This window comes from Aethalodelphis obliquidens, unplaced genomic scaffold (genome assembly GCF_003676395.1).
Source record: "Aethalodelphis obliquidens isolate GAN/ISIS:26980383/991018 unplaced genomic scaffold, ASM367639v1 scaffold83, whole genome shotgun sequence".
NCBI lineage: Eukaryota > Metazoa > Chordata > Mammalia > Artiodactyla > Delphinidae > Aethalodelphis > Aethalodelphis obliquidens.
In genome coordinates this window covers 1,230,130-1,252,939 of record NW_020838027.1, presented here as the reverse complement: position 1 = coordinate 1,252,939, position 22,810 = coordinate 1,230,130, and the positions used below count along the sequence as shown (strand labels likewise).

Genomic DNA, 22,810 nt, shown 5'->3' with positions numbered 1-22,810 from the left:
TCTCAGACCTGCTGCACCGGTCACCAGGGCGCTGTCGGAATGCAGAGTTCTAGGCCCTACCCAGCTTCGAGGCAGCGTCTCTGGGGATGGGGCCCAGGAATCTGCTTGTATAACCAGCTCCCTGGGGTTGTTTTTATATAATAAGCAGCATTTGAGAAAACAAGCCTAAGGGGTAGGAAGTATCCCCCCTCCGGGCTGAGCCTGCCCAGGACCCACTGATGGTGGGGTTGACAGCGTTGCACCCCAGACCCCCCTCCTCCTCCCGAGCTGTGGGACTGGCGCAGATGCGGGACCTCCTGCTCGAGGCTGCAGGACCCGGGAGAGGCGAGAGGGTGGGCGCTCGGGTGTGGCTCAGTGTTTCTCAGCCTTGGGGCACATCAGCGTCGCCTGGGGAGCTGGGACAAAGCACAGGTGTCTGAGCTCCGCCCAGGCCTGGCTAAGCTCTCCAGGTGCAGCTGAAGTGGACAGCGCTGCCCTGAGGGTGTAACGCAGACCCCCTGTCCGAGGAACCCGGTGAGCAAGGCCTGCAGGGGAAGTGGCTTGGAAGGGCGGCTCTCAAGGTGCAAGTACTGGCCCCTTCCCGCCCGGGAATCGTGGGGAGGGGAGATGGAAAGGCTCCCAGCTGTCAGTGGGCGCGCCCTGACTTCCCCGTGATGACGCAGTGCCCGTAGGTCACACGGGCCGGACTAGGGCCTGGGACTTAGTGCCGGGTGTCTTTCTAGTAAGAATCCACTTGGGCAGGGCTGCCACGTCTCCGGGGTTCAGGATGGAGGGCTGGGTTTCAGTTATGACTTTGCATGGAAAGATCTAGAGGTCTTGGGGATGGATGAAAGGTAGAAGGAGATGTTAGTTTTGTCAGCGCCTGAGCCCTTACGTCCAAGGGCCCTTGAGAGGAGGTGCCCGAGCCCAGTGCAGCTGCAGAGCCAGGCGGGGCTCCCAAGGCCGAGGTGTCCGCTTTCCGGGTGACCGGGTGAGAGGCTGGGCTTGGGCGGCCCTGCTGGGCTGCTGTCACAGACGCTGAGTCAGGGCCGAGGGGCCAGGGGGCGGGGGGCCTGGGGGAGCTGAACTCGCCCACACCACGCCGCTGGCAACCGGCGGAGCTGGGGTTCAGATCCAGGTGCCCGAATCCAAATCCACGGTCCGCGCGGCCTGCTCCCCGTGAGCCCAGAGCGTAGAAGGGAACGCACTGGAGGACGTCTAGAGGATGCCACCCAGCCCGGCTGGGACACATGGGGACCCGACCTGGGCCTGAACAGCCAGCCCACGGTGGGCTTCTCCACGTTGCAGAGTTTCTTTCGTGCCTGAGTGGTTTCTTCACACCTTCTCTTCCCCAGCAGTAGCCCCGAAATTTACCATAAGGTGATGGATGGAGAGCCTGAAATTGGGGGTGAGCAACAGAGCCGGAGACACCCTGGGCTTAGCCATCACCAGCCTGGGAGGGTGACAGGCTGACTTTGAGGTCTGGCTCAGTTGAGCTGAGGTGCTCTTGCCCTGGGGCGGGACCACAGGGGCCAGGTGATGCGAAGGAACGAAGCTGCCAGCCTGGGGCTGGGTGTTGCTTTGCCGAGCAGGTGGGGGCAGGGTGGGAGGGAGGAGGCCGTGTGGGAGGAGGTCTAAAAGAACCAGCTTCCTAAAAACGCTTAGGGTGACTTCCGAGTGGATCAGCATAGAATGTTCCTGACGGACTCAGACTCCGCAGCCAGACTCTCTGGCCTGACCCCATCCTACCCAAGCCATGTGACTCTGGGCAAGTTGACATCTCACCTTCTGTGCCTCGGCTTCCCCGTGTAGAAGCGGGGTGATAACTGTCCGCCCCTCCGGAGTGCGGGTAGTGTGGTCAGAGCAGGGCCTGGCCCGGGGCAAGCTCTCGGTCAGCGTCAGCTCCTGGCCTTCCTCCCGGCCAGCATCCCATCTTCACCACGCGTCCTCGGCCAGCTCCAGGGGCAGCACGGCCTGTTGGAAAGGTTGAGTCAGAAGCTCTGGTTCGGACCTGGCTCTGCTGTTGGCCAGCTCGGGTCTGAGACAGGTGGTTTTATTTTCTGTGTCTGTCCAGCTGGGGGGCTGGGCAGTGCACTGCAGGCCATCTTCTGGACACCACGGCGCACGCAGACAACGGCAGTGTCTGTGGGGCACGCTGGGTGAGTGGACCCCTAGCTCTGCCCTTGGGGCCGAGGGGACCTGTAGCTGGGAGGCCCTGGACTGGAGAATCACTGCTTCCTTCCAGGCCCCGAGCTGCCCTGATGACACAGGTCTGGGGCCGTCCGTGGCAGAGGAGTGGACGGTGGACTCGGTGGGCACAGGTCTGGGTTCTGGTCCTGGCTGGTCAGTGCCTGATGTGGGTCTCGGGAACGTTCCTCAGGCTTTCTGGGCCTCAGGAGTTTGGTCCAGACCATCTCCAAGACTTTTCCTGCTTCAGGATTCGTTAGCTTTGTGCGTGCAGGTTTCCCTGGAGATGGAGGTGGTCCCTGTCTCCAGGAATGGCCATCCTCCTTCTCTACCTCCTCCTGTGAGGCTCCACAGACTAGGTTGGAAACTTGGCCGTGTTGGGAGGTGGGGAGATGGGGCTGGAAGAGCACGAACCGGGCCCTTCCTCTGAAGCCCCCTTCTCTGGCCTTCGATTGAGGGTGCAGGGTGGAAGGGCTGTTAGCACAGTTGCTCATTTTTCTCTCGAGAATATGTCTGCCCTGATATTTTGGTGCAGAAAATCCGGGCACAAGGACCTCCCTGATTGCTTGCGGGGGGTGGGGGGTGGACCTTGGCTTATCCCCTCCAGTGCCCTGCACAACCTGCAGGCAAGTCAGGAGGCCCTGGGACACAGGCCACCTCATCACAGGCAGGGCCTCCGCAGACTGAAGAGGCTCTGGGCCCCTGCATGGAGCTGCCGTCCCCTGCGTGCACGGCACACGCTGCCGTGCTCCTGGGCGTCCAGAGCCCCTGGCCACCTTCCGGCTCTTTGCAAGCAGAGAATAAGGAGGAAGAAAAAACAGACTCGAAATTTAAAGTTAAAAGATCGAAAATCCTATCTCCAGCTGTCACTGAAACGTCTTCAAGTCGAGTCTCTGCCTTGAATCCCAGGGCCCCCCCCCCTCCCCCGCCAAGCTCTGTCGGGCCCCGGTGTGGGCCGCTGGGGGTGGCGAGCCCTGGCTGGAGCAGGCCTCAATCTTTCAAAGCAACCCTGAGCACACATGAGGGAGAATGAAGCCCAGGGCAAATCTAAATAAATAAAAGAAGGGAAAAAAGTTTTAGAAACCTGTTTACTCTGGCACGCGCCTGGCCTCCACTGCGTTTGACATATTAGGGAACATTTTGGCGGGGCCCATTAGAAGCACTTAACAAGGCATATGTTTCTTTTCAGAATACAAGGGGCTTGGAATGTATTGTTTAAACAAGATTCGACGCATCTTTGATTCCGTTTTGAAACATCTATCTGCGTATGTTTGTCTCACTGGTGCTTCCGTGGCATTAACTTCCTTAACTCCCTTCCCAGGCCATTTGAAATCATTATTTTACTGACTATTTTTGCCAACTGTGTGGCCTTAGCGATCTACATTCCCTTCCCAGAGGACGACTCGAACGCCACCAACTCCAACCTGGTAAGTGCGCTGCTGCGTCTGCATTTCCGAGTCGGCGGAGGCCTGAGCCTGGATCGCGCGGATTCAAGCTGGAACGTGTCTGAGGGTCCAAAGCCAGCCGGGCTGGGCTCCCGAGGGCTCTAGCTCTATTCAAATGGGCACCTGTCTTGTGTCAGCCTGTCCTGACAGATACTGTTGCAGTCAGGTGGTTGTGAGCAGGGCGCACGTGAGTGTGCGCTCTGGGGGTGCGCAGCACACCTGCAGCCTTGAAGGGCAGGTGTTTGCGGGGGCGAGTGTGCCTTGTGGATCCTCCGTCGTGTTTGTTTCCAGGGCCTTCGTTCCGCTGGTGACGTTTGCTCAGGTGACATGTGGGATCGGTGCGCGAGAAGTAATTTCTAGGAAGCTTTTAGGAAAGTTTGCTTTTGCAGCCAAGATGTACTGTTTAGTTAGAAAGGTTTTCTGTTCTTGGGAAAGGCGGCTTTCCATCTGGTTGGTGGGGAGGCCGGCGCTGGCAGTGTCGGGTTAGAATGTGTCCATGGAAAAAGTGTGGAGGGTGTTTACTTTGGGCTGAGCGTGAAGTCATCACAAAAGCCTTTGCGCCGTCTGGGCATGGGAGGAGAGTTGGAATGCAGCTGGCAGAGCCGGACGCCCCAGGGTGCCTCGGCTGCAGGCTGGGGGGGAAGTCCTGCCCCCTCCTCTCCCCTGCCAGGGCACCAAAGCTTCTCACATGACCCCCCAAAAGCGCATCTTCCGCCGTCATTGGCTGCTTCCTCTGGTGACACGGGACTGTCTGGTGATAGCTTCTGGAAGAAGCAGGAGGGAACCGGGCCTCCTTCTGCTGTCGCCGGCTTCTTGTGATGTCACGGGAGAGTCAGTTCTTCTGCTTTTTAGCCTTTGACATTTCTTTTTGGCCCCGTCAGGCAGTCCATCCGATGCCCGTTTAGACTTCACGGCCGTCGCCCGGTTGTCACAGTGAGCCTGGGTTGCACGTGGGGTCAGGCTCCGGAGCCGGCCCTCAGGCCTAGTGATGACACGGCAACCAGAGCACCGGCCCAATCCACGCGGCCTGCTGAGGCGTGACCTTGTCTCTTAACAGGCAGGACATCTTTGCTGTGTCAAAAGAAATACAAGAGGGGTGTCCCAAAGGGCCCCTAGCAAAGCAGGAGCCTCTTGCAGTGGTGCTGCTTCCGCTCCGAGTGTCGCCCCCCCCCCCCCCGTCCTCCCCAGAACCCTGTGGCTGTGCACTTAGGAAAACAATCCGGGCGTTTGGAAGCCAGTGACGCTTCGGGTCAGCTCTGGGCCAAGGCACTGAGGCGGGGGCTGTCATCTCAGCCCCAGAGACGGCCCCTCACCTCGAGTCCGGGAGGATGAGAAGGGCCACCAGGGGCTATACAGGTGGGCGCGCTGGGTGACCGAGGGCCGCTGGTGCCACCCCTCCGGGCTGGAGAGCAGGGTGTCCCTGGACGCCCTCCGGGCTGGAGGCGAGGGGCCGTGGTCTTTAAAACACTCCACAGAGTGATGGATGAGTTCTGAATCTAGGCGGGGGTGATGTTGCACAACTCTGGACTTTTACTGAAGATCGCAGGTCATACGCTCACAGCGGGCGGGTTTCCTGGTGTGTAAACTGTACCAGTAAAGCTGTGCTGAATGAAGGGTACAGTACCAGCAGCACCGGCCCAGGCCTGTCCAGGCTGCCCCGCTGGTCGCGCTAACGCCTTCCCCAACGAGGGCGAGGCCACACAGTGCAGGGCGGGCAGTGGGGGGCAGTCAGGACTCGGGGGACCTCATACTAGGAATGCGGGCCGCACAGGAGAGCATGGGGGCTTGAAGGGGGTTCCAGTTGCCGCCTCTCTCAAGCCACGGGTTGGGCGGTAACAGTAAGTTAAGGAAGCATGCTCAGAAGATGGACCATCCTAAACACACACAGACACACACACACACACCTACACACACATAGACACAGACACAGAGACACATACATGTACACAGACACACACACATACCTACACACAKGTACACAGACACATACAGGCACGCACATATACACAGAAACAGAGACACACATATATGTACACAGACACAGACACACAGAGACACACATACATACACATATACACAGACACAGACACACATACATGTACACAGACACATACAGGCACGCACATATACACAGAAACAGACACACATATATGTACAAAGACACACACACATACACATATACACAGACACAGAGACACACATATACGTACACAGACACACACAGACACAGACACACACAGACACAGAAACACACGTGTGTACACAGACACACATATACACAGAGACACATGCACACGTGTACACAGACACATACACACATACAGACACACACATATATACACAGATACAGACACACAGGCACACACAGACACAGAGACACACACATGTACACAGACACACACATAGACACAGACATGCACACAAAAACATACACGGCCACACCCACAGATACACATATACAGACACACAGATGCACTTGCCTATTCTGCCAGCTCTGCCCCTGAACCTCCTCTGGGGGATGCAGGTGTACATGCACGTATAATATTTTAACCTTAATCTTTCTGAGGAAGGGTCTGCGTTGCCTCTGCTGGGTCCTTTCTGCCCTCTCCTCGGCACCCTGCTCCCCTTCCCTGGGCTTGTGGCTTCGTCCTGGGGCCTCTCTAGGGCCACCGTGTTATGGGGCCGAGGGGACAGACTGCCCTTGGCGTGGTGCATCCAATGGCCGTGCCCCTTCCTTCCAGGAGGGCCTTGGACTTGGGTCGTGCAGGCAGCATGTACCCCAGCACGCGAGGTCCCCGGGTACAGGCCTCCCTGGTGGCTCCTGGAGCTGTGGGTTTGGGGACGCCCTGAAGATCTCAGGGCCCTTCTCGAGGGTGCCCCCGGTCTCACTGGTTCTTGTTTCCTCGGTGACACCCCTGTGTCTCGTCTTGGGATCTTCGGAACAGCCCCACCCAGAAGACTCCTCTGGGGTCTTCCAGACTTGACTGTGCCCTGACCTTCACCCCTGGACCTCAGGAGCCAGTCCAACTCCCGTTCTGCATGCCACGAAGCCGTAGCTTCCCTGGAACATGGCGGGCCACCGACCGGACGGCCAAGGGTGTTAGAAACCCCCTCACACAGACAGCCAGGCAACACCCACGTTGGCTGACGGGCCAGGACCAACCGACACAAGCGTCGTGATCTGGACCCGCCCCTTCCTCCTCCTCATGGTGGCGTTTTCTGTGGTCAGAGGCCCCTTTGCAAAACTTTCACCAGAACTGTGGCTTTGGGACAGAGCTATTATTTAGTCTCCTGCTGCCTCTCTTCCCATTTCCCCTGTGCCTTCTAGCTTCTTTTCCTGCGTCTAGGGGAACTTTGTACCAGGGTTCTGTCCTCCCCGTCTCAGTTTCTGCTCTCTCCCTCGGTGAGCTCAGCTACTCCTACAGCTTTTCAGTCACTTTCTACGTAAATCGTTCCCAGACTTATGGCTCCAGCTCCAAGCTGTTTCCAAAGGCGTGGGTCAGCATCTCCTACATGAGCGAGGCCCGTGGACCAGCGACTCCTGACTCCGCCTGGTTATTATAAAAGCCTGGAGAGCTTGAAATACACCGACTGCAGCGTTTTGGAAGATCTGACTCAGATTTGGTAGTTCTGCGGCACGGCCCAGGAATATGCATTTTAAAAATTCCTTGTGGTGGGGTGATGGGGGTCACGAGGCACCATCAGCCAGGAGAAGGACTTCAGGGGAAAGGTCACACTTAAGGGGCAGGGAATGAGGGGGACAGTTTGCGGTTACGTGAGGAGCCCGTGGAAGATGCGGGAGGAGACAGTGGACAGGACAGGTGCGGGTCAGGACTCCCGGAGACAGTTCGCGCTGGAGGGAGGGGGAGGGGGGATGGGCAGAAGGAGTCCCGGGCCTGGCTCTGCACCTGCGGCAGGTGCAGAGGGAGAGGCGGGGCCTGTGCGGGGTGGGTGGACGGGGAGGGGCGAGAGTGGGAGAGAAACTGAGGAGACAGAGTCTTTGAAGGTCAAGGAGCAGAGCTCTAAACACATGGGGGCGGGGCTGGGAGGTGGTTCATCCTTGCCTTTCTGGCAGCTCAAGGCCGGCTGTGCAGAGAGCGGGCTCCGGGCTCTGGGTGGAGGAGGGGCCGCCAGTCCTGTCTGCAGCCCCGGGGGCCCTGAAGCAGGGGGTGCAGGCGGCTCTTTGTTGAGCTTTGAGGACTGAGACACTCCTGCCAAAATGTTCTTGTCGTGCCAGAACGCGGCCCCCGAATCCCGTAAGGGCCCCTGCAGTGAGGCTTGAGGGTTCTCCCGTGACTCTCATAGCTTTTTTAAAACAAGAAACTGCGGTTCCAGCGTCCTGCTCTGAGGAGGGGACGATGCTGCACCTACAGCAGAGGCCCTAGGACCTCAGTGCCTCCGGATCACCTGGGTGGGGGCTACAATGCAGAGTCCCAGGCCCCACCTGCGGAGCCCAGGCTGGGAGCCCAGCGGGGTGGGCGCCCAGGAGTCGGTGTGTTTAATACGCTCCCCCTTGCCGGGGATCGCAGGCTGCTCTTGGGGAAAAACGACCAGCACGTTGGCTGTCCTGTGAGTGGGTCCCTGTCAGTCCTCTCCCCTGGCTCTCTCTAGATCCAGACAGAGAGAGGGAACACATCGGCTCCCCAGAGGTTTCCCCTCCGTGGGGTTCGAGAATAATCTGTTTAGCAAAGACACTCGCAGTCAAGGAGGAGAAGGTCCCCTCGTACCCCACGGGGCCACGGCCGCCTCCCGGTCCCCTCGTACCCCACGGGGCCACGGCCGCCTCCCGCTGGCTCACGGCTCCGTTCTCTCCACCCCGTTCCTGCTCCACTGGCTGAGTACAATCCCCGTTGTCTTCCTAGCACTTTACTCTCTCCTCTTTCCAGGAGATGAAGTGTTCCAGTGTGGATTTTTTTTAAGTCTTTTTTTCATGATTTAAGTAAAAGTCTGGTTGTTTTATGCTCCATGTAACATACACCGTTGCACCCAAATCCATCAACTTTGTTATCTTTTCCTGGTGCTAGTGGAGCGGAGGGAGACGTGAACCGGCCCATGGCACGACGGCTCCCTCTGCATTGTTCACAGTCTCGTTACTGGCAGGGCCCACCTGGCATGCAGAGCATCTGGTGTAAATAGCGCCGTGAACCCCTCCCTCTGGTAGCCGCTGCCCTGCAGGTAAATCGGATGATGTGTCTTGAGCTCTGGTGCCAGCAGGGCAGACTCATCGCGTATGGAAAACTCCCAGCTGCCTGCAAACCCTGACATCTGCGCAGACTTGGCTTGGGCTGGAATATTAAGAGAACATATTTGGCATTTGACCTTGTGCAGAGAACAGGGCTGTGTACTTTCTGGAGCCAGAGCCAGGCCGTACCCGGAGGTGGGGGGAGGACGAGAGGTCAGAGAAGGAGTCATGGGGGACCGGGCGTGGGGTGCTGCAGGGGGCTCGTCAGAGGGGCCCCCCAAGTGCCGGGGAGAAGGCTGGGGTGTCGGGTTTCCCATTTAGGTTGTGAAATGGGGACAGCCGAGGCTGGGTGGGCGGGTCATGAGTTAAGGCCCGTGGGCCCTTAGAGCAGTGCCCGCACAGGCTGCGTGCGCCGCCCGCCCGGAGAGCTTGCAGCCGGAAACCGGGGGCCTCCGTCCTGTCCTGGAGAGGTCACCCCGGGCCCTTCGGGAGAGCTTTTGTGGGCAAGGAGACCCAGAGGCTGTTGTCTCTGGACTCCTCGCCTGGGAGATGGACATCTGGGCTGCCCAGCCCCGTGGTCTCACTGCACGGGGGGAAGCAGAGAGGCCTCATGGCTAGAGAAGGGGCCCCGAGGGACAGCCCTGGCGGCCTGAGGGGCCAACCCTCCCCCCCCCACACACACACAGAGTGACTGCATCTGGAACAACCCTATGTCCCTCCCGGTCAGCTCAGGGGCCGGCCACGCCCGAGCCTCTGGGGTCCCTGTGGGGTCCCCTTCCAGGCCGTGCTGGGCTGAGGACGACCCGAGGGTCCGCGTTTAGGGCGCCCAAGCCCCTGGGTGGGTTGGGCCGAGTGCTTGGGGAGCAAGCAGGGATGCGGGCTCTGGCCCTCGTCCTCCTGCCGTGAGCTGGGTGTTCCTTCATTGTGGGGTTTGCTCGAGGGTGAGACGAGTCACACTCACTGCAGACGAGAGTCGGGGCTGCTCTCGCGACCCCGCATCACAGCCAGTCCCGCCAGTGCCGTGCGCGGGCCCGGGAAGGTGCTTCACTGAGGGACACCCTGCCCCCACCGAGGGTCCACGGAGCGGCTCTGGGTGGGACGTGGGCGTAAGGTGTGACCTGTAAGCCATTCTCGGGCCGGGCTTGCGGGCGCTGGCCTGGGAGGCGAGGCCTGGACGGGGGGCCTCCCACCGGTCCCTGAACCTTTCTGTTTGTCGCTCTTCCGGCAGGTGGGGCCTGGAAACCTGCCTAGTCATAATAATTACCTTTGCCGAGTGGCCACCAGGAGCCGGTGCTTTGCAAACACGGTTTCTAATCCCACAAGAGTAAATGATCGTATGTACTTACTTGTTTTCTTGAGGGTGGAGCATTCATCCCCGCCTCCCCCCACCCCCCGCCCCGATGCTGCCCTGGCCCCGGTGACTTTGGCCAGGCACATTCCAGGCTCTTGATAAATATTTGCTGAGTGAGTGGACGGGGGAGTGGACAGACCCAGCCAGATGGTGTCCCTTTAGTTCAGAGGAGCAAAGTGACCGGGGAGTGAGGGCCAGGTGTCACATGAACTCACGTGTGAGGGGCTGGTGGCCCCTGCACTGTTCCCTGGAACGTCGTGCAGGGCTGCTGTGAGCATGGGATGGGGAGGGGAAGACACTTCGAAGATTAAACACCCTGCCTGGGTCGACATTAACTGGTATTTTTTAAAAAAGCAACTTGGTTCTGTTGCACAATAAATTTGGTACACACTTGCTGGGTAACCAGAGTTACACAGATGACTGTGCCGTGGAGCTTGAAGCCTCTAACTCAGAGATAATGGGCCCTGTTTATGCCTTTGCTCCACGTGCAGACACCCCAGTGCTGTGTGTGTCTTAGTCATTTGAGCATCACGAGGGCCCTACGAGACCTTCCTGTTGTCCCATTTCACAGATGAGGATACTGATGCTCAGAGAAGGGAGACGATGTGCCTGGAAACGCAGACGCTGCGCTGTGGATGCAGGCGTGTGTCCCTAACCGTCAGGCGACAGCTGCCTCGCGGTGTGCTCATGTGCCAGGGCTCCCTGGACCGGGCAGGGGGGTGCCCCCTTTCCCCACCCGTCCCAGACGGCGCCTGCTTGGAACCACCCACAGCAGAGAGTTGCCCCGAGGACCGGCGTCCTCAGAAGAGAGGACGGGCAGCGTGGCAAGGCCCGTGCGGCGGCAGGGTGGCCGCACCGGGGACCAGGCGTCACCGATGGGTGGGGGCTCCCCCTCCCGAAAGGTTTCAGAGGGAGAGGCACCGCCTGCTCCGCACTTGCCCCCGGACAGGGCTTTGAAATCTAAGTATGTGTCGCCTCTGGTTCCATTTTATCCATGTGTTTTCATCTGGGGGGAAACATTCCACATACACAACATACATACGTTCACGCTGTGTCATGGAACCCCTTTCCTGCACCAAGCTCCTTTTAATTTAAGTATATTGGAGGAAAGCCTTTCTCGAAGATCAAATCCAAATCTCTGGATCCTTTGAAGGAAATTCCGAGCATGTTGCATCCTTTCTCGGGACTGTGCCGCCCTAGACACCCCAAGTGTTGAGCCTGCTGTGAAGCCGTCGGGAGGGCGGAGGATGCTCCGGGTCCCAGAGCTGGGGTCTGGAGGGGCCCTGCGTGATTCCCAGGGACCCCGAGTGCTGCGGGTGCCGGCCGGCTGCGCCCCGGCCCTCGGGATGTGCAGTGCCTGCTCCCGCGGGCCTGGCGCTGGGTCAGCAGACACTTCCAGTGTGTGCAGAGGGAGGAGAGAGTGCACTGAGCAGGTCGCTGCAAACAAAGCGCGTTCGCGGTGATTTCTGCGTCTGAGAACATGGATCTCGGCCTCTCGGGAGCCTTTCCCCTCTCTATTCCCTTTGTTCTTACTGGTTTCTGCGTGACTGAAGTTGTTAGGTCTGCCATCCAACTAGTAATAATAGTAACGTCCCCTCTGTACTGCAGACAGTGTTCCCCTCTGTACTGCAGACTGAAGTTGTTAGGTCTGCCATCCAACTAGTAATAATAGTAACGTCCCCTCTGTACTGCAGACAGTGTTCGGAGTCAGTGTTAACTCGCCTGGTCCTCTCGATGCCCCCCGGAGACCCCGGGACTGTTAGAGCCGCTCCGTCTTAGAGAGGAGGAGAATGAGGCCCAGAGACGTGAATTAACTCGCCCCAGGTCGCACAGCTACGAGGCGGTGGAGCTGGGGTTCCAGCCCAGGTGTGTGGCGTCCGAGCCTTAAGGCCCTGCGGCCCCCCAAGGCCTACACCCAGCGTGTGTGTGACAGACGTGGGGGTCTCTTCACCAGTGACCCCAGGGGTGTTGTGTCTGGGTCGGGGGGGGGGCAGCCCTGGGCCGTCCAGGACGCGCGGGATGTGGGAAGCAGGGGCTGCGATGCCCGCAGCACAGGCAGGTGTGACGGGGCCGCGCGGGGGTCACCGGCCCGCGTCCCGGCTCCATTGCAAGCAGGCTTGTCACTGCTTTCCGGCCTCAAGGCTTCTCGGCTGTGAACCAAAGGTGGTACCTCTCACAGCGCAGTGGAGGCTGGGCCCAGAGGAGAAGCTGGAAATGCCAGCGGCCACGGGTGGAGCTGAGTCCGCACGGTGACGGTCGCCCCTGTTGTCATGGGAACAGACAGATGCGCTCTGCCTTGCACGTCGGCCCCTTTCCTGGCATCTTCTCTGGTGCACTTTCCCGCGGCCTCCTCTCAGGGTGGCGTGGGGATGCTAGCGAGCTCAGAGCCACGCTCCAGGTTTAGTTCCTGCCCTTTCCAGGCTGGATGCAGCAGGGCGGCCACAGCCTGCGGAGCCGAGAGTGGCAGGAGGGGGGACCCTCCCCATGCGTGGGACCCCTCGTGGGCCACTGGTCCGGGCCCCCGGCGCGGCAGGGGCGGCTGCAGGGATCCCTGTGCCTGGCCCTGCCTCCCGCCCGGCCTCCTCAAACACACGGAACCATCGCGAAGGCGGGCTTGTCCGTCCACGCTCTGGGCCCGTGGGCAGGGTCAGAACGGGCCCGTCTCTGAGTCCTTGGGAACAGGGTGAGGCCTGGAGAGTAAGGGGTAGGGTTAGGCCTGGCCACAGGGGCCGGAGGGGCTGCACGGGCTTCTGCAGATCCTTTCAGGGGCTGGACTCACCCCGGTCAGGCCCTGCGGGCGCTGGTGGGACGGGTGGGCCTTACAGAGAAAGGCGAGGGGGCCAGAGGTGGCTCCCGGTCCACCCCCGTCCCCTGCCAGGACACCCAAGAGCAGGTGAACGAGAGGCCTGCACAGGCTGGCGGGGGCGGGGGATAATCAGTGCACAAAATTATTGCTAGGAATCCACCACAAAGAAGGAGAATCAGGGCAACCCTTGGTGCCCCCCGTGCTCCTCTCAGATGGCATACTGGGGGGGACTTTAGAGGACTTTGGGGAGAAGAGTTTTTTGTTTGTTTGTTTGTTTTTGCAGTACGCGGGCCTCTCACTGCTGTGGCCTCTCCCGTTGCGGAGCACAGGCTCCGGACGCGCAGGCTCAGCGGCCATGGCTCACGGGCCCAGCCGCTCCGCGGCATGTGGGATCCTCCCGGACCGGGGCACGAACCCGCGTCCCCTGCATCGGCAGGCGGATTTCCAACCACTGCGCCACCAGGGAAGCCCAAGGGGAGAAGAGTTTAACGTGGGGTTACTGGCTTTTGCGGGTGTGAGGCCGACTAGTTATGCCCGAGGGGATGCTTGTCCCAAACTTACTCTGACTCCCATCCCCCCGCCCCTCCTCCAGCAGGATGTGCTGCTTATATGCTGCAAGTGTGTCTTCACTTTAAAGTTGCCTGAAGACATCTGACTGTAAACCTGTAATCACTGGTGTGGCAGCGTTTGAGGATGACGACCATGGTGAGCTAGTGGGCCGGTCCACCCAAATGCAGATGAGCTGAGGCCTGCGGTCACCCGTGGTCAGCGCCGGATGGTCAGCGCCGGCTGGGCTCACGAGGCAGAAACGTTCATGCACAAGTGTAGGGAAAGTGGAGCTAAGACGTCGGGGAAAGTGAGGGGCTAAATGTAGGATTCTGAGATTCTAGTATGATTAGTGAAGGCCCTAGAGGCAGTGATTCGTGTGAACTGGAGGGTGGAAAAGTGATAGAAAAGGTTTTCCTGGGAGAAGTTGCTCTCGAGTGAAGCCCAAAGCCCGCGGGGGAATTGGCTAGACCCGCGGTCGGAGTAACGAGATCCCGGGTCGGAACACCCGCAGTAGGATTCCTTGCAGAAGGTACGGCTTTGACATATAAACGTGGGTTCCCAAAGGCCAGTCTAAGACCATCCTTGGCGTGATCAGCATTCGTTCCCCAACAGTTCCTTACTGGGCACCTGCTACGTGTAAGACGCAGCTGTGCTTAAGACAGACGCCCTCGAGAGGCATCCTTCTAAGGGCGAGAGGTACTGGCGTCTAATTAAAAAATGAATTGTTCGGTTATAACTGGTCTCTAAAGTATTTAGGTTCGGGTGTGACTCCATTTGTTTTAAGTAACTATTTTGCTGACGCTACTGAAAGAACAAAACCCAAACTTAGGATCCCTTGGTTGCATGGAAGCGGGGAGCTGTATCATAGAGTCTCTTAAATTGTGATGAGAAAATGTTTTAGGGTCGATGGTGGGATTGGCAATCCTGCCGAAGCGGCCCCTAGATGATGAAGCTTGAGGCTTGCTGAATCGAAGGGCTTGAGAGTGAGGAGAGAGGGTTAGATGTGGCCCCTTGAAGGAAGGTCATACCGGTCCTCAGGTACAAGGAGAGGATTCTGGGAGGACAGAACGGGGCTGACTGCCCACCTCTCTGCCACTTTGTGAGGTCTGTTCAGCAGGAAACTCAATTATACGCAAAGGTTCCTGCGTTTAAAGCGTGTTTTCCTGTCGGGAAGATGCAGCTTGATGTCATTTCTTACCTCTCAGGACGAGTTGAAATCCTCCGTTGCCTAAGTCCTCTTTTTCTCCCTGTAGCCCCCATTTTTAGTAAAGCTTGTTCATTTTTGTAAAAAAAATTTTTTTTAGTCATTTTTATCCTTCTGGAATCAGGAGGGTTTTCTGCGTGAATCATTTTTTTTCTTTTCCTTTTCTCCAATGTAGGCATCTTGGGTTTGGCCTCTTGGAGAGAAATAATAAAATTCTTTGTTTACTCTGGTGGCCTTTGCTTACGTTAGAGCTGTTTTATCTCAGACATTTGTGATTCTATAAATCAAATCAGCTTTTCTTAAACGTGCAGATCCTTTAGATTCGACCGACATCTCTTGGTTACATTTCCAGTGACAACGCACCTTGTACTGTCGGTTTATTCATTTTTTGCACGTTCATTTATTGTTTTATCCTTTGCTCACTCAACTACCGTCTGTGGACACGCTAGGCAGCGGGCAGGGGCCTCGGGTCACGGAGCCGTCGTGGGGAGTCGCTGGGTGGGCTTCGTGGCTATAAACGCCCAGTGTTGCAGAGCATGGGGTTTGGACGCAGCTGTGGGTTTCCCGGCGATTGTGTTTCTTGCCTGGATTTTCCCAGTGGGCCCTGCCCGGTGGCCCCGTGCCTGGAGCAGCTGCCAGTGGGGACCAGACGCGCTGCCATTGCAGCTTCCCAGCCTCCCGAGCCACGGTTTCCACTTGCTACTCGGCGAGAACTGTGCTGAACTTACGGGTGGGCTTCCCGAGAGGAGCATCGTCTCATCGGAGAGGATGCTTCTAGAAGCCCTTTGAAAACCGTGAGGCCTTATTCAGATGGAAAGTGTCTTGTTTTGATTACCCGGTGGCTCTGAATTCTGCCGTCGGCTGGTGACAAAGGAGAGAGGGTGTGCGGTCACCCCGAGGCTCTGTCACCGCTCGGGTACCATGGGTGTGCGGACCGGGGACCAGGCGGAGCAGGGAAGGCCGAGCAGGGCCCCCGCCCTTGAGGGGTTTAGGATCTGATTCAGGGGACTCCACGAGAGCATCACATAAAGCCATGAGAGATGGGGGTCGGGGTGCTTCAGAGCCTCTCCAGCCCTTTCTTGCTCCAAAATTCTCGTCATTGTCAGGCATGGCCAGAATCATCAGAATCAGAATCACCTTCTCGCGATCATCGTTAGTAAAATAAGTGTTTGCTAAGTAGCTGTGTCAGGCAGGGGGCGCGGGGGCTGGTGGGAAGTCAGGATCCCTTACCCAGGGTGGAGGTCGTTGGGAGGGCAGGGTCCAGACAGGCGCAGAGCCGTCTGGAAAAAGCCCTTCCACGTTTCTGCTCACTGATGGCGTTTAACGATCCGTTGTCCCGTCAAGCTTGAAGAGATGGCTTTCTGCTCTCAACCCCTGCTGGTGGGGAGAGCATCACGAGACCCCATCCTGTCCCCCTCGTCCCCGTTGCCTCCTTTCTCAGAGGCGTTGTGTGGTGATTTGCATGTGACTTTTCAGGCCCTGAATCTTTCACGGTAAAGGTCTAAGGGTTCACGGGACCCACGTAGGGCCAGGTGTTGGGGGACGCGGGGGGCGGGGGGAGGGCGACCAGAGTCCACTCAGACGTGGGCAGAGGGCAGACGGGTCCCCTGGGCCAAGGCACAGTCACGTCTCTGGAAGTCCCGTCAGCACACCCACCCCGTCTTCCCGGCTCCACGTCGACACGATTCAGTCTTAAGAACCAGGATGGCGTCCGGGGAAACGAGCACAGGTCATGGAGACAGGGTGGCCCCAAAGACGCCGAGACCCTCTTGCTTAGTGTTTCAGAAGCTCCAAAGGAATTGAGCCGTTTAGGCTACATTTCAGAAGAGGGGGCCGACCAGAGAGGAGGGGCAGACGGCAGCAGGGTGCCGCGGGGAGAAGGGAAAGGTAACCTGCCGTCGCCTGGCTCCTTCCGGGTGGTGCCTCTGTCCCGCGTGATGTGCATCTGACGTGAGGCTTACCGGCAGCTTCCTCGGGTAACCTGGGGGCGTGAACTGCCAAATCCGGCACAGCAGACCCTTGGCTTTATCGTACTGGTGTCGGGGCTCCACCAAAGTTCTGTGCTATTAAACGCTTCCTGGGGACGGTTGCCTCTTTGTGGCGAGTGTTAGATCATTTCCATTGACTCGTCGTGGAGAGAAGGCCGGAAGGTGAGATGGTGGGGGGAAAAGTGGAGGCGGCTCAGGATTCCCGGGAGGAGCGGGGGCGGGGGCAGAGAGAGGAGAGAAAGCACGTCTCTGGACAGAGGACTCTAGAAGGAAATCATGAAAGCACCGTGGCCAGATTGGCAGGAGACAAGATGTGAATTACAAAGTGAAGGGAGACTTCCGCTGCCTTCCCAGGACTTTGGGGGATGCCTTTGGGTAATTAAACAGGCAGCAGGTTTTCTCCCAGGAGAATCATTTTGAAAAACTCACCCTGAGCACACGGGTTTCTGTGTTCTTGACTCCCAGTCCTTGGACTACCAGTATCGGTCATGCGGGGTCCCCTTGGAAAGCGACGTGCCGTCAGCACATCTGGGAACAGTTAGGAGGATGCTGGACGTGGGGATACATTTGTGCAACTTCTGGGGCTTTTTTATTTTTTGTGTGTTCACACGTGCGTGCACACACACACACACACACACACACACTTATATAAAACCTGTCAAATCTTTCAAAACTCTCTGAAGGAATTAGCATTATAAAATCATAAAGAAGTCTCTGAAGGGCCTTTAGAACAGCGAAGGAGCAGGGAAACAGCCCACATACATCACTTTGCAGCAAACCCATCATCTGCATGACCTGAGAAGTCTCGGGTAAATCTCTCGTGAAATGAACTCCCTCCTGCCTGACAGCCTCTTTGGAAGCATCAGCTCTGCCTTCATATTAAAATATTCCATTGAAAGGACCTGCCCTGGAGACACTGATCCTGCTTATGGGCAAGGAGCGCCGGAACGCAAGTGTCTTCCAGCCGCTGCTCATGTGTTGACTCCGCCGTTCCCACTGGCGTGTTTAACCAGACTCTCCGCTGCCAGGGCAGGGCTCTGGTATTACTGTCCCTGCGTCCTGAGTCACATCTTCCTTTAATCAGACTGATAACGGCCACCACTCTTATAATTCTGGAGCAGGTGACCCATGCCAGGAACCCTAACCATGACAGCGAGTCCACAACTCGGCAGTTTCCAGCTCTAGTTTGCAAACAGGGAAGCAGGTTTAGAGGCGAGGTGACGTAGCCAGGGCCACACAGGGAGGATGCGGGGGTTTGAGCCACGCTCCGTGTGACTCTGAGTGCTCGTTCTTTCCAGTGTGCGGAGTGATTGCCCCCACGTCCACCCCAGATATGTCCCCGAAGGGGCCCAAGGAGAGGAGGGCGTGTGTTTCTGAGCCCAGCAGTGAGGCTCCCCTCCCTCGGCCCTTGGGGGCCCCCCATCTGGACCAACCCTGAAATTTGCTCTTGGCCTTTCCAGGGGAGATACCACAGGGGACTGGCTTTTTCCCGGGTTCTCTGGGCAATGATGTCTTGCATCTAGGAAGATGTGTTCTTGGTGGCCACCTGAGGAGCGGCAGAAATCTCGCCAGGTGTCATTTGGGCCTTACTTGGAATAAACTTGGAAACTGATGAGTTTGCTGGACCCAAAGGGTGTTTGAATGTCTGAGACCGAGGACGAAAGGGCAGCTCTGACCCGTCTTGGTACCGTGTGCTTTGTTCTCCCTTTGGAGATGCTCGGATAAACGCACGTGTTCAGATGCCTGCCGGGCCGGTACGCATCCGTTCCAGGCTCCCAGCCGAAGAGAGGAGAGACAGGCCTGGCGAGCAGCGTGGAACGTCACGGTCCTTTCTCTTGGGTGCACTTAAAAAGCCCGCAACCCTTTAACGTTTCCATCGCAAGAGTTACCTCTGCTGACGGTGTTTGGAAAGCAGGCGTCTAGGAAAAGCCCAGCTGTAGGAATCTTCTAGGAGCAGAGAGTAGGCTGCTGCCTCTTCTGGTTTTCAACAATCTCTTAATTTTCCTGACCGTTTATGAACTGTCCACCACAGCAGAAAGTTCTGAGATCAGGACTGCTCTGGGGGAAGAGACAGTGGCCTGAGATGCCCGGGGAGAGGCTGGCATCCGCTGAGGGCAGCAGGCGGGGCCTAGACGTGGGAGCCCAGCCCCACAGGGTGTGTGTGGGTCCAGGCTGGGGCAGACCCCAGAACAGGGGCACGTGGGCACTGCCAGTGGCTCAGGGATCCCGAGAGCAGGCAGCGTTGAAGGAACCAGCCCAGCCTTATGCGTCACAGAGGCCAGGGGGAGGATCCAGGCTGTGGGGGCGTCTGGGCCACAGAGACCACATGGCAGGAGCAGGGACCCAGCAAGGAGCATGGGCAACAGAGAGCTGTGGTGACGGAATCTGGCCGGAGGGAGAGAAATGGGCCAGCGGCCTCTGCGTCAGCCGGGGGGGCCCCGTGTGGCGGGGGGGCTGGTGGTCAGCCCTGGGTGTGGCTGCCTGGAGCTTGCAGGTTGAGTCAGAGTCCGGGTGCCGTGTAAGAGTGAAGCCGAGCAGGGCGGGGCTTGACCCGGGTCTCCAGAGGAGCCCCTGCTTGGAAGCAGACGCGTTAATGGTCACTGACGGACCACAGGACTCAAGGAGTAAGAGTGTCCCTCCTCCCCCAACCCCCAGCCCCCTGGGGTTGGAGCAGAGGATGAGGAATGCCCATCCTGAGGAGGAAGAGCCTGTTTCCATGGTGACGTCCTGCCCGTGGTGACGTCCATGTTGGGCTCCCAGGCCACAGGGCGGCAGTGGTGACCGTCACGCATTCCCCTCCTCTAGAAAGTTAGGTGGCTTTAAAATAGGTTAGGCTCGTGTCATTGCCTCTGTGGGTTCTGACGGAAAGGCGTTTGGTGGAGGACGTGTGCGGGGCCGCGTGCCATGAATGCTTGTTTATGTTGGTGTTTTAAAGACAGTGGCACAGGGCTTCCCTGGTGGCGCAGTGGTTGAGAGTCCGCCTGCCGATGCAGGGGACACGGGTTCGTGCCCCGGTCCGGGAAGATCCCACATGCCGTGGAGCGGCTGGGCCCGTGAGCCATGGCCGCTGAGCCTGCGTGTCTGGAGCCTGTGCTCCACAACGGGAGAGGCCACAACAGTGGGAGGCCCGCGTACCACAAAAAAAAAAAACAAAAAAAAAGACAGTGACACAGAGTCAAAGTTTCACCGGCAAGTTTGGGTTTTCAGTTTGCTTCTGCTTCTCTCCTTCTCACGGGGGACTGTCTCTACGCTCCTGTTTCCTTGATCTCTTCACGATGACTTTCATTGCCGACGGTGTACTTTGAGTTCGCCTCTTGGGAGGGTGACGTGGGAGCTGCACTGGTAAATGCTCCCCCTGGCAGGTGCCGAGGGCCTGAGGCCGCCGCGCCTTGGGGTCCCGCGAGCATCCTTTGTGTTGGTTGCCTCTCGCGCGTGAGTGCACTGGTGGTCTGTCTTGGATGGCTGTGTGGAGGGGTGAGCAACCGTCACGGATTCCATTGGGTTCCATTGGGCTCGTGGGCTTTGCTCAGAGCAGACTCTGCCGGTCGTGCAGGAGGAATAGAGGTTTATGGACCACTGGAGTTAAAAGAAAGCTGGAAGGCCATCAACTTGAATTCCCTGGCTTTGTAAGGAAACTGAGGCTAAGTAAGATTTTGCTCAGATCTAAGTAACACTGGAGTCACCCGTGCTATAGCCAGCGTTCTGTGTGCACACTCCTGGCTGGCCGGTGGTAGCCAGGAAGCGGGTTTGGGGGTGGCCGGGATGGGGGCCGACCGCAGGGCTGTGTCTGCAGACCGAGCTGTGCTCGGCACTCACGGGTGGTCATGCAGGTTTGAGTAGCAGCAGCAAAACCAGACTTTCCCTATTCAGAAGCAGCTCTGGGTAGAAGAGTCCCCGGCTTTGGACTCTGCTCCCATCACATCCCTTTCAGGGTCCGGGTCGGGGTCTGGCCGGGAGGCCCGTACATCCCAGCTCTCATCAGGGTGACAGGTGGGCCGGGCTCAGAGCCGGTTTGCAGAAACGTCTCGATGAAGAAGGGAGATTTATACCTTGTCTTGGCCTCCTTCATGGTGAGGGGGCTGCAGGAAGGTGGGGGTGACACCAGCCCACTGAGGAGGACGCATTAGGCTCGTTCCCTCCGCCCCACATACGTCGGCCGGGGACCCTCGGGCGTCCATCCTCGCTTGCGGTGGCTGAGCCAGAGCACAGGCACAGGCCGTTTCAGCAGCTCGTTACCGCCATGTGTCCTGCACTCGTGTCTCCTTGGGGGCCTGAACTGCCCGCTGGACCGCGGACCACCAGCCTCTCTGGGCGGCTCCTAAGCCCTCACGTTTCTAGTTGGAGCTCAGTATCTTGTCTCAAATTGAGTGATGGTCCCTGAGCTGGAGAACATCATCGGAGGCTCTGGCCCCTTTCAGCTACCTCCCCATCGACCGTGTGTGCATATGGTGAGGGCTGTTCGTACAAGGGAGGGAGGGCGTGCCCGATGACAGAAGCGGCTGCTGTCACCCGGTATCTTTCTCCCATCTTTCATTGCCGGCGTCTTCCGCTGGCTCAGGACGGCCGGGAGTCCAGGGCCCAGCCTCCCTCGTGGTTAGCGGGGGGCAGTGGTGGCTAATTTCTGGCGACCGAGATACCAGTGGAAGTGGGTGTGCCCGCCCCTCCCCGCCCACTTTCCTGCAGGGGTGAACACAGCCCTGGCGATGAGACACTGGGTGCTGCTGACCAAAGCGTCACCTTGAGGGTGGGGTGACCATGAGAGGTGCCTGGGCGCCTCCGACCTCCCCCCGACCTCCCCCCTCTCCCCTGGGAGCTGATGAACCACTCGCGAGCTTATTTTGGTCTCTGTCACTACGGTGCAATTTATACCTCAGGTTAGTCCTTGCTTCTCGGGAACTTGGGTTCTAAATAAAACAAAAGATAGCGGTTGGATAAGAAGGCCGAGGTCAGGTGACCTGAAAAGCTGGTCGCCAGAACCCGGGAGCGGAGGAAGCATGAAGTTTCTCCTTTCACTCGCGTCCTAGCTCCCATGTGGGACCTGTGTGCCTCTAGGGGAGGGCGGTCGGTCCTGCTGGCGCTGGGTCCCACGGCCCTTCGTGTTGGGTGATTTGAGCGCTGTCGTCCGCCCGGAATCTCCCAGCGCTGGGAAGTGTGACCGATTAACCCCGGGAGGAAGATGAAGGCGCAAGGGGTCAGTTCCAGAAAAACCAGTTTGGGGGTCCGGCCGCCCAGCCTGGTCAACGCGGCCCAGACCAGCAGAGCAAAGGGCAGACGCAGCCTCATTCCTTGTCTAACTTTCTTCGTAAGTTTTCACGTCTGGTGGGTCATTGGAGCGCTCGGCCCCCTTTCACCCGGCCTGTGTCTGTTGGTCCTGAGACAGCCTTCGGCCATTTGCCTGACGGACGGGCCCTTAGTCCTGCGGGTCACGAAGACCGGCCTCGTGGTGGAGAAGCGCTCTGCTTGCCTTCGTCGCCGTTGCAGCTTGGAGACTCCTTTTAAAGAAATTGTGGTGAAACATACCTAACGTAAGATTTACCATTTTACCCCTTCTGCAGCGTTCGTACGGTTTGGGGCTGTAAGCACGTCCACACTGTCGTGTAACGCTCGCCACCATCAGCCCCGGGACTTCGTCACCTTCCCAGAAGGAGCCTCTGTGCCCCGTGAGCACTCATCGCCCCCACCTCCCCTTAGGCCTGGCCCCCACCCTCCTGCCGCCCGTCTCTGACTCTGGCTCCTCTGGTCCCTCCGCGTGGAATCGCACAGTGTTCGTCCTTCCGTGGCTGGAGGCCCCTCGCCTAGAGCAGGAGAAGGTGGGTGGGCTCCGTGCCAGGAAGGACCAGGGACTGGGTTCTCTGGGGGTGTGAAGACTCCAAGCTGTGACTCTGCGCCTCCCTCCGGGGCGGGGCGGGCGGCAGCCGTGTGCTGGAGTGCCCTCCCCGTCTCGTCCTCCCATTTCCCTTCCGGGACGGGGGTAGGGGAAGGGCCTGGTGCGCGCCTTCTTCGCGTGCAGGCGTGGTCCATGAGTAAGACGGTTGGAACGTGCTTGGCAAAACACGAGCTCTTCACTATCTCAGAAGAGCTGACTGATCACGGGGTCCCTCCGAGGTCCGCAACCTCAG

The 22,810-nt window shown here is 58.6% G+C and overlaps 1 protein-coding gene across 3 annotated transcripts in view; it reads left to right on the top strand.

Moving 5' to 3' along the window:
- Nucleotides 1-22,810, top strand: part of CACNA1C (calcium voltage-gated channel subunit alpha1 C) — a 466,008-nt gene that overhangs the window by 49,853 nt on the left and 393,345 nt on the right. For all 3 annotated transcript variants that reach the window (XM_027093450.1, XM_027093449.1, XM_027093448.1), the window contains exon 3: nucleotides 3,488-3,593. In XM_027093450.1, the coding sequence (XP_026949251.1) occupies nucleotides 3,488-3,593 (106 nt within the window). The remainder of the gene's footprint in view (nucleotides 1-3,487; nucleotides 3,594-22,810) is intronic.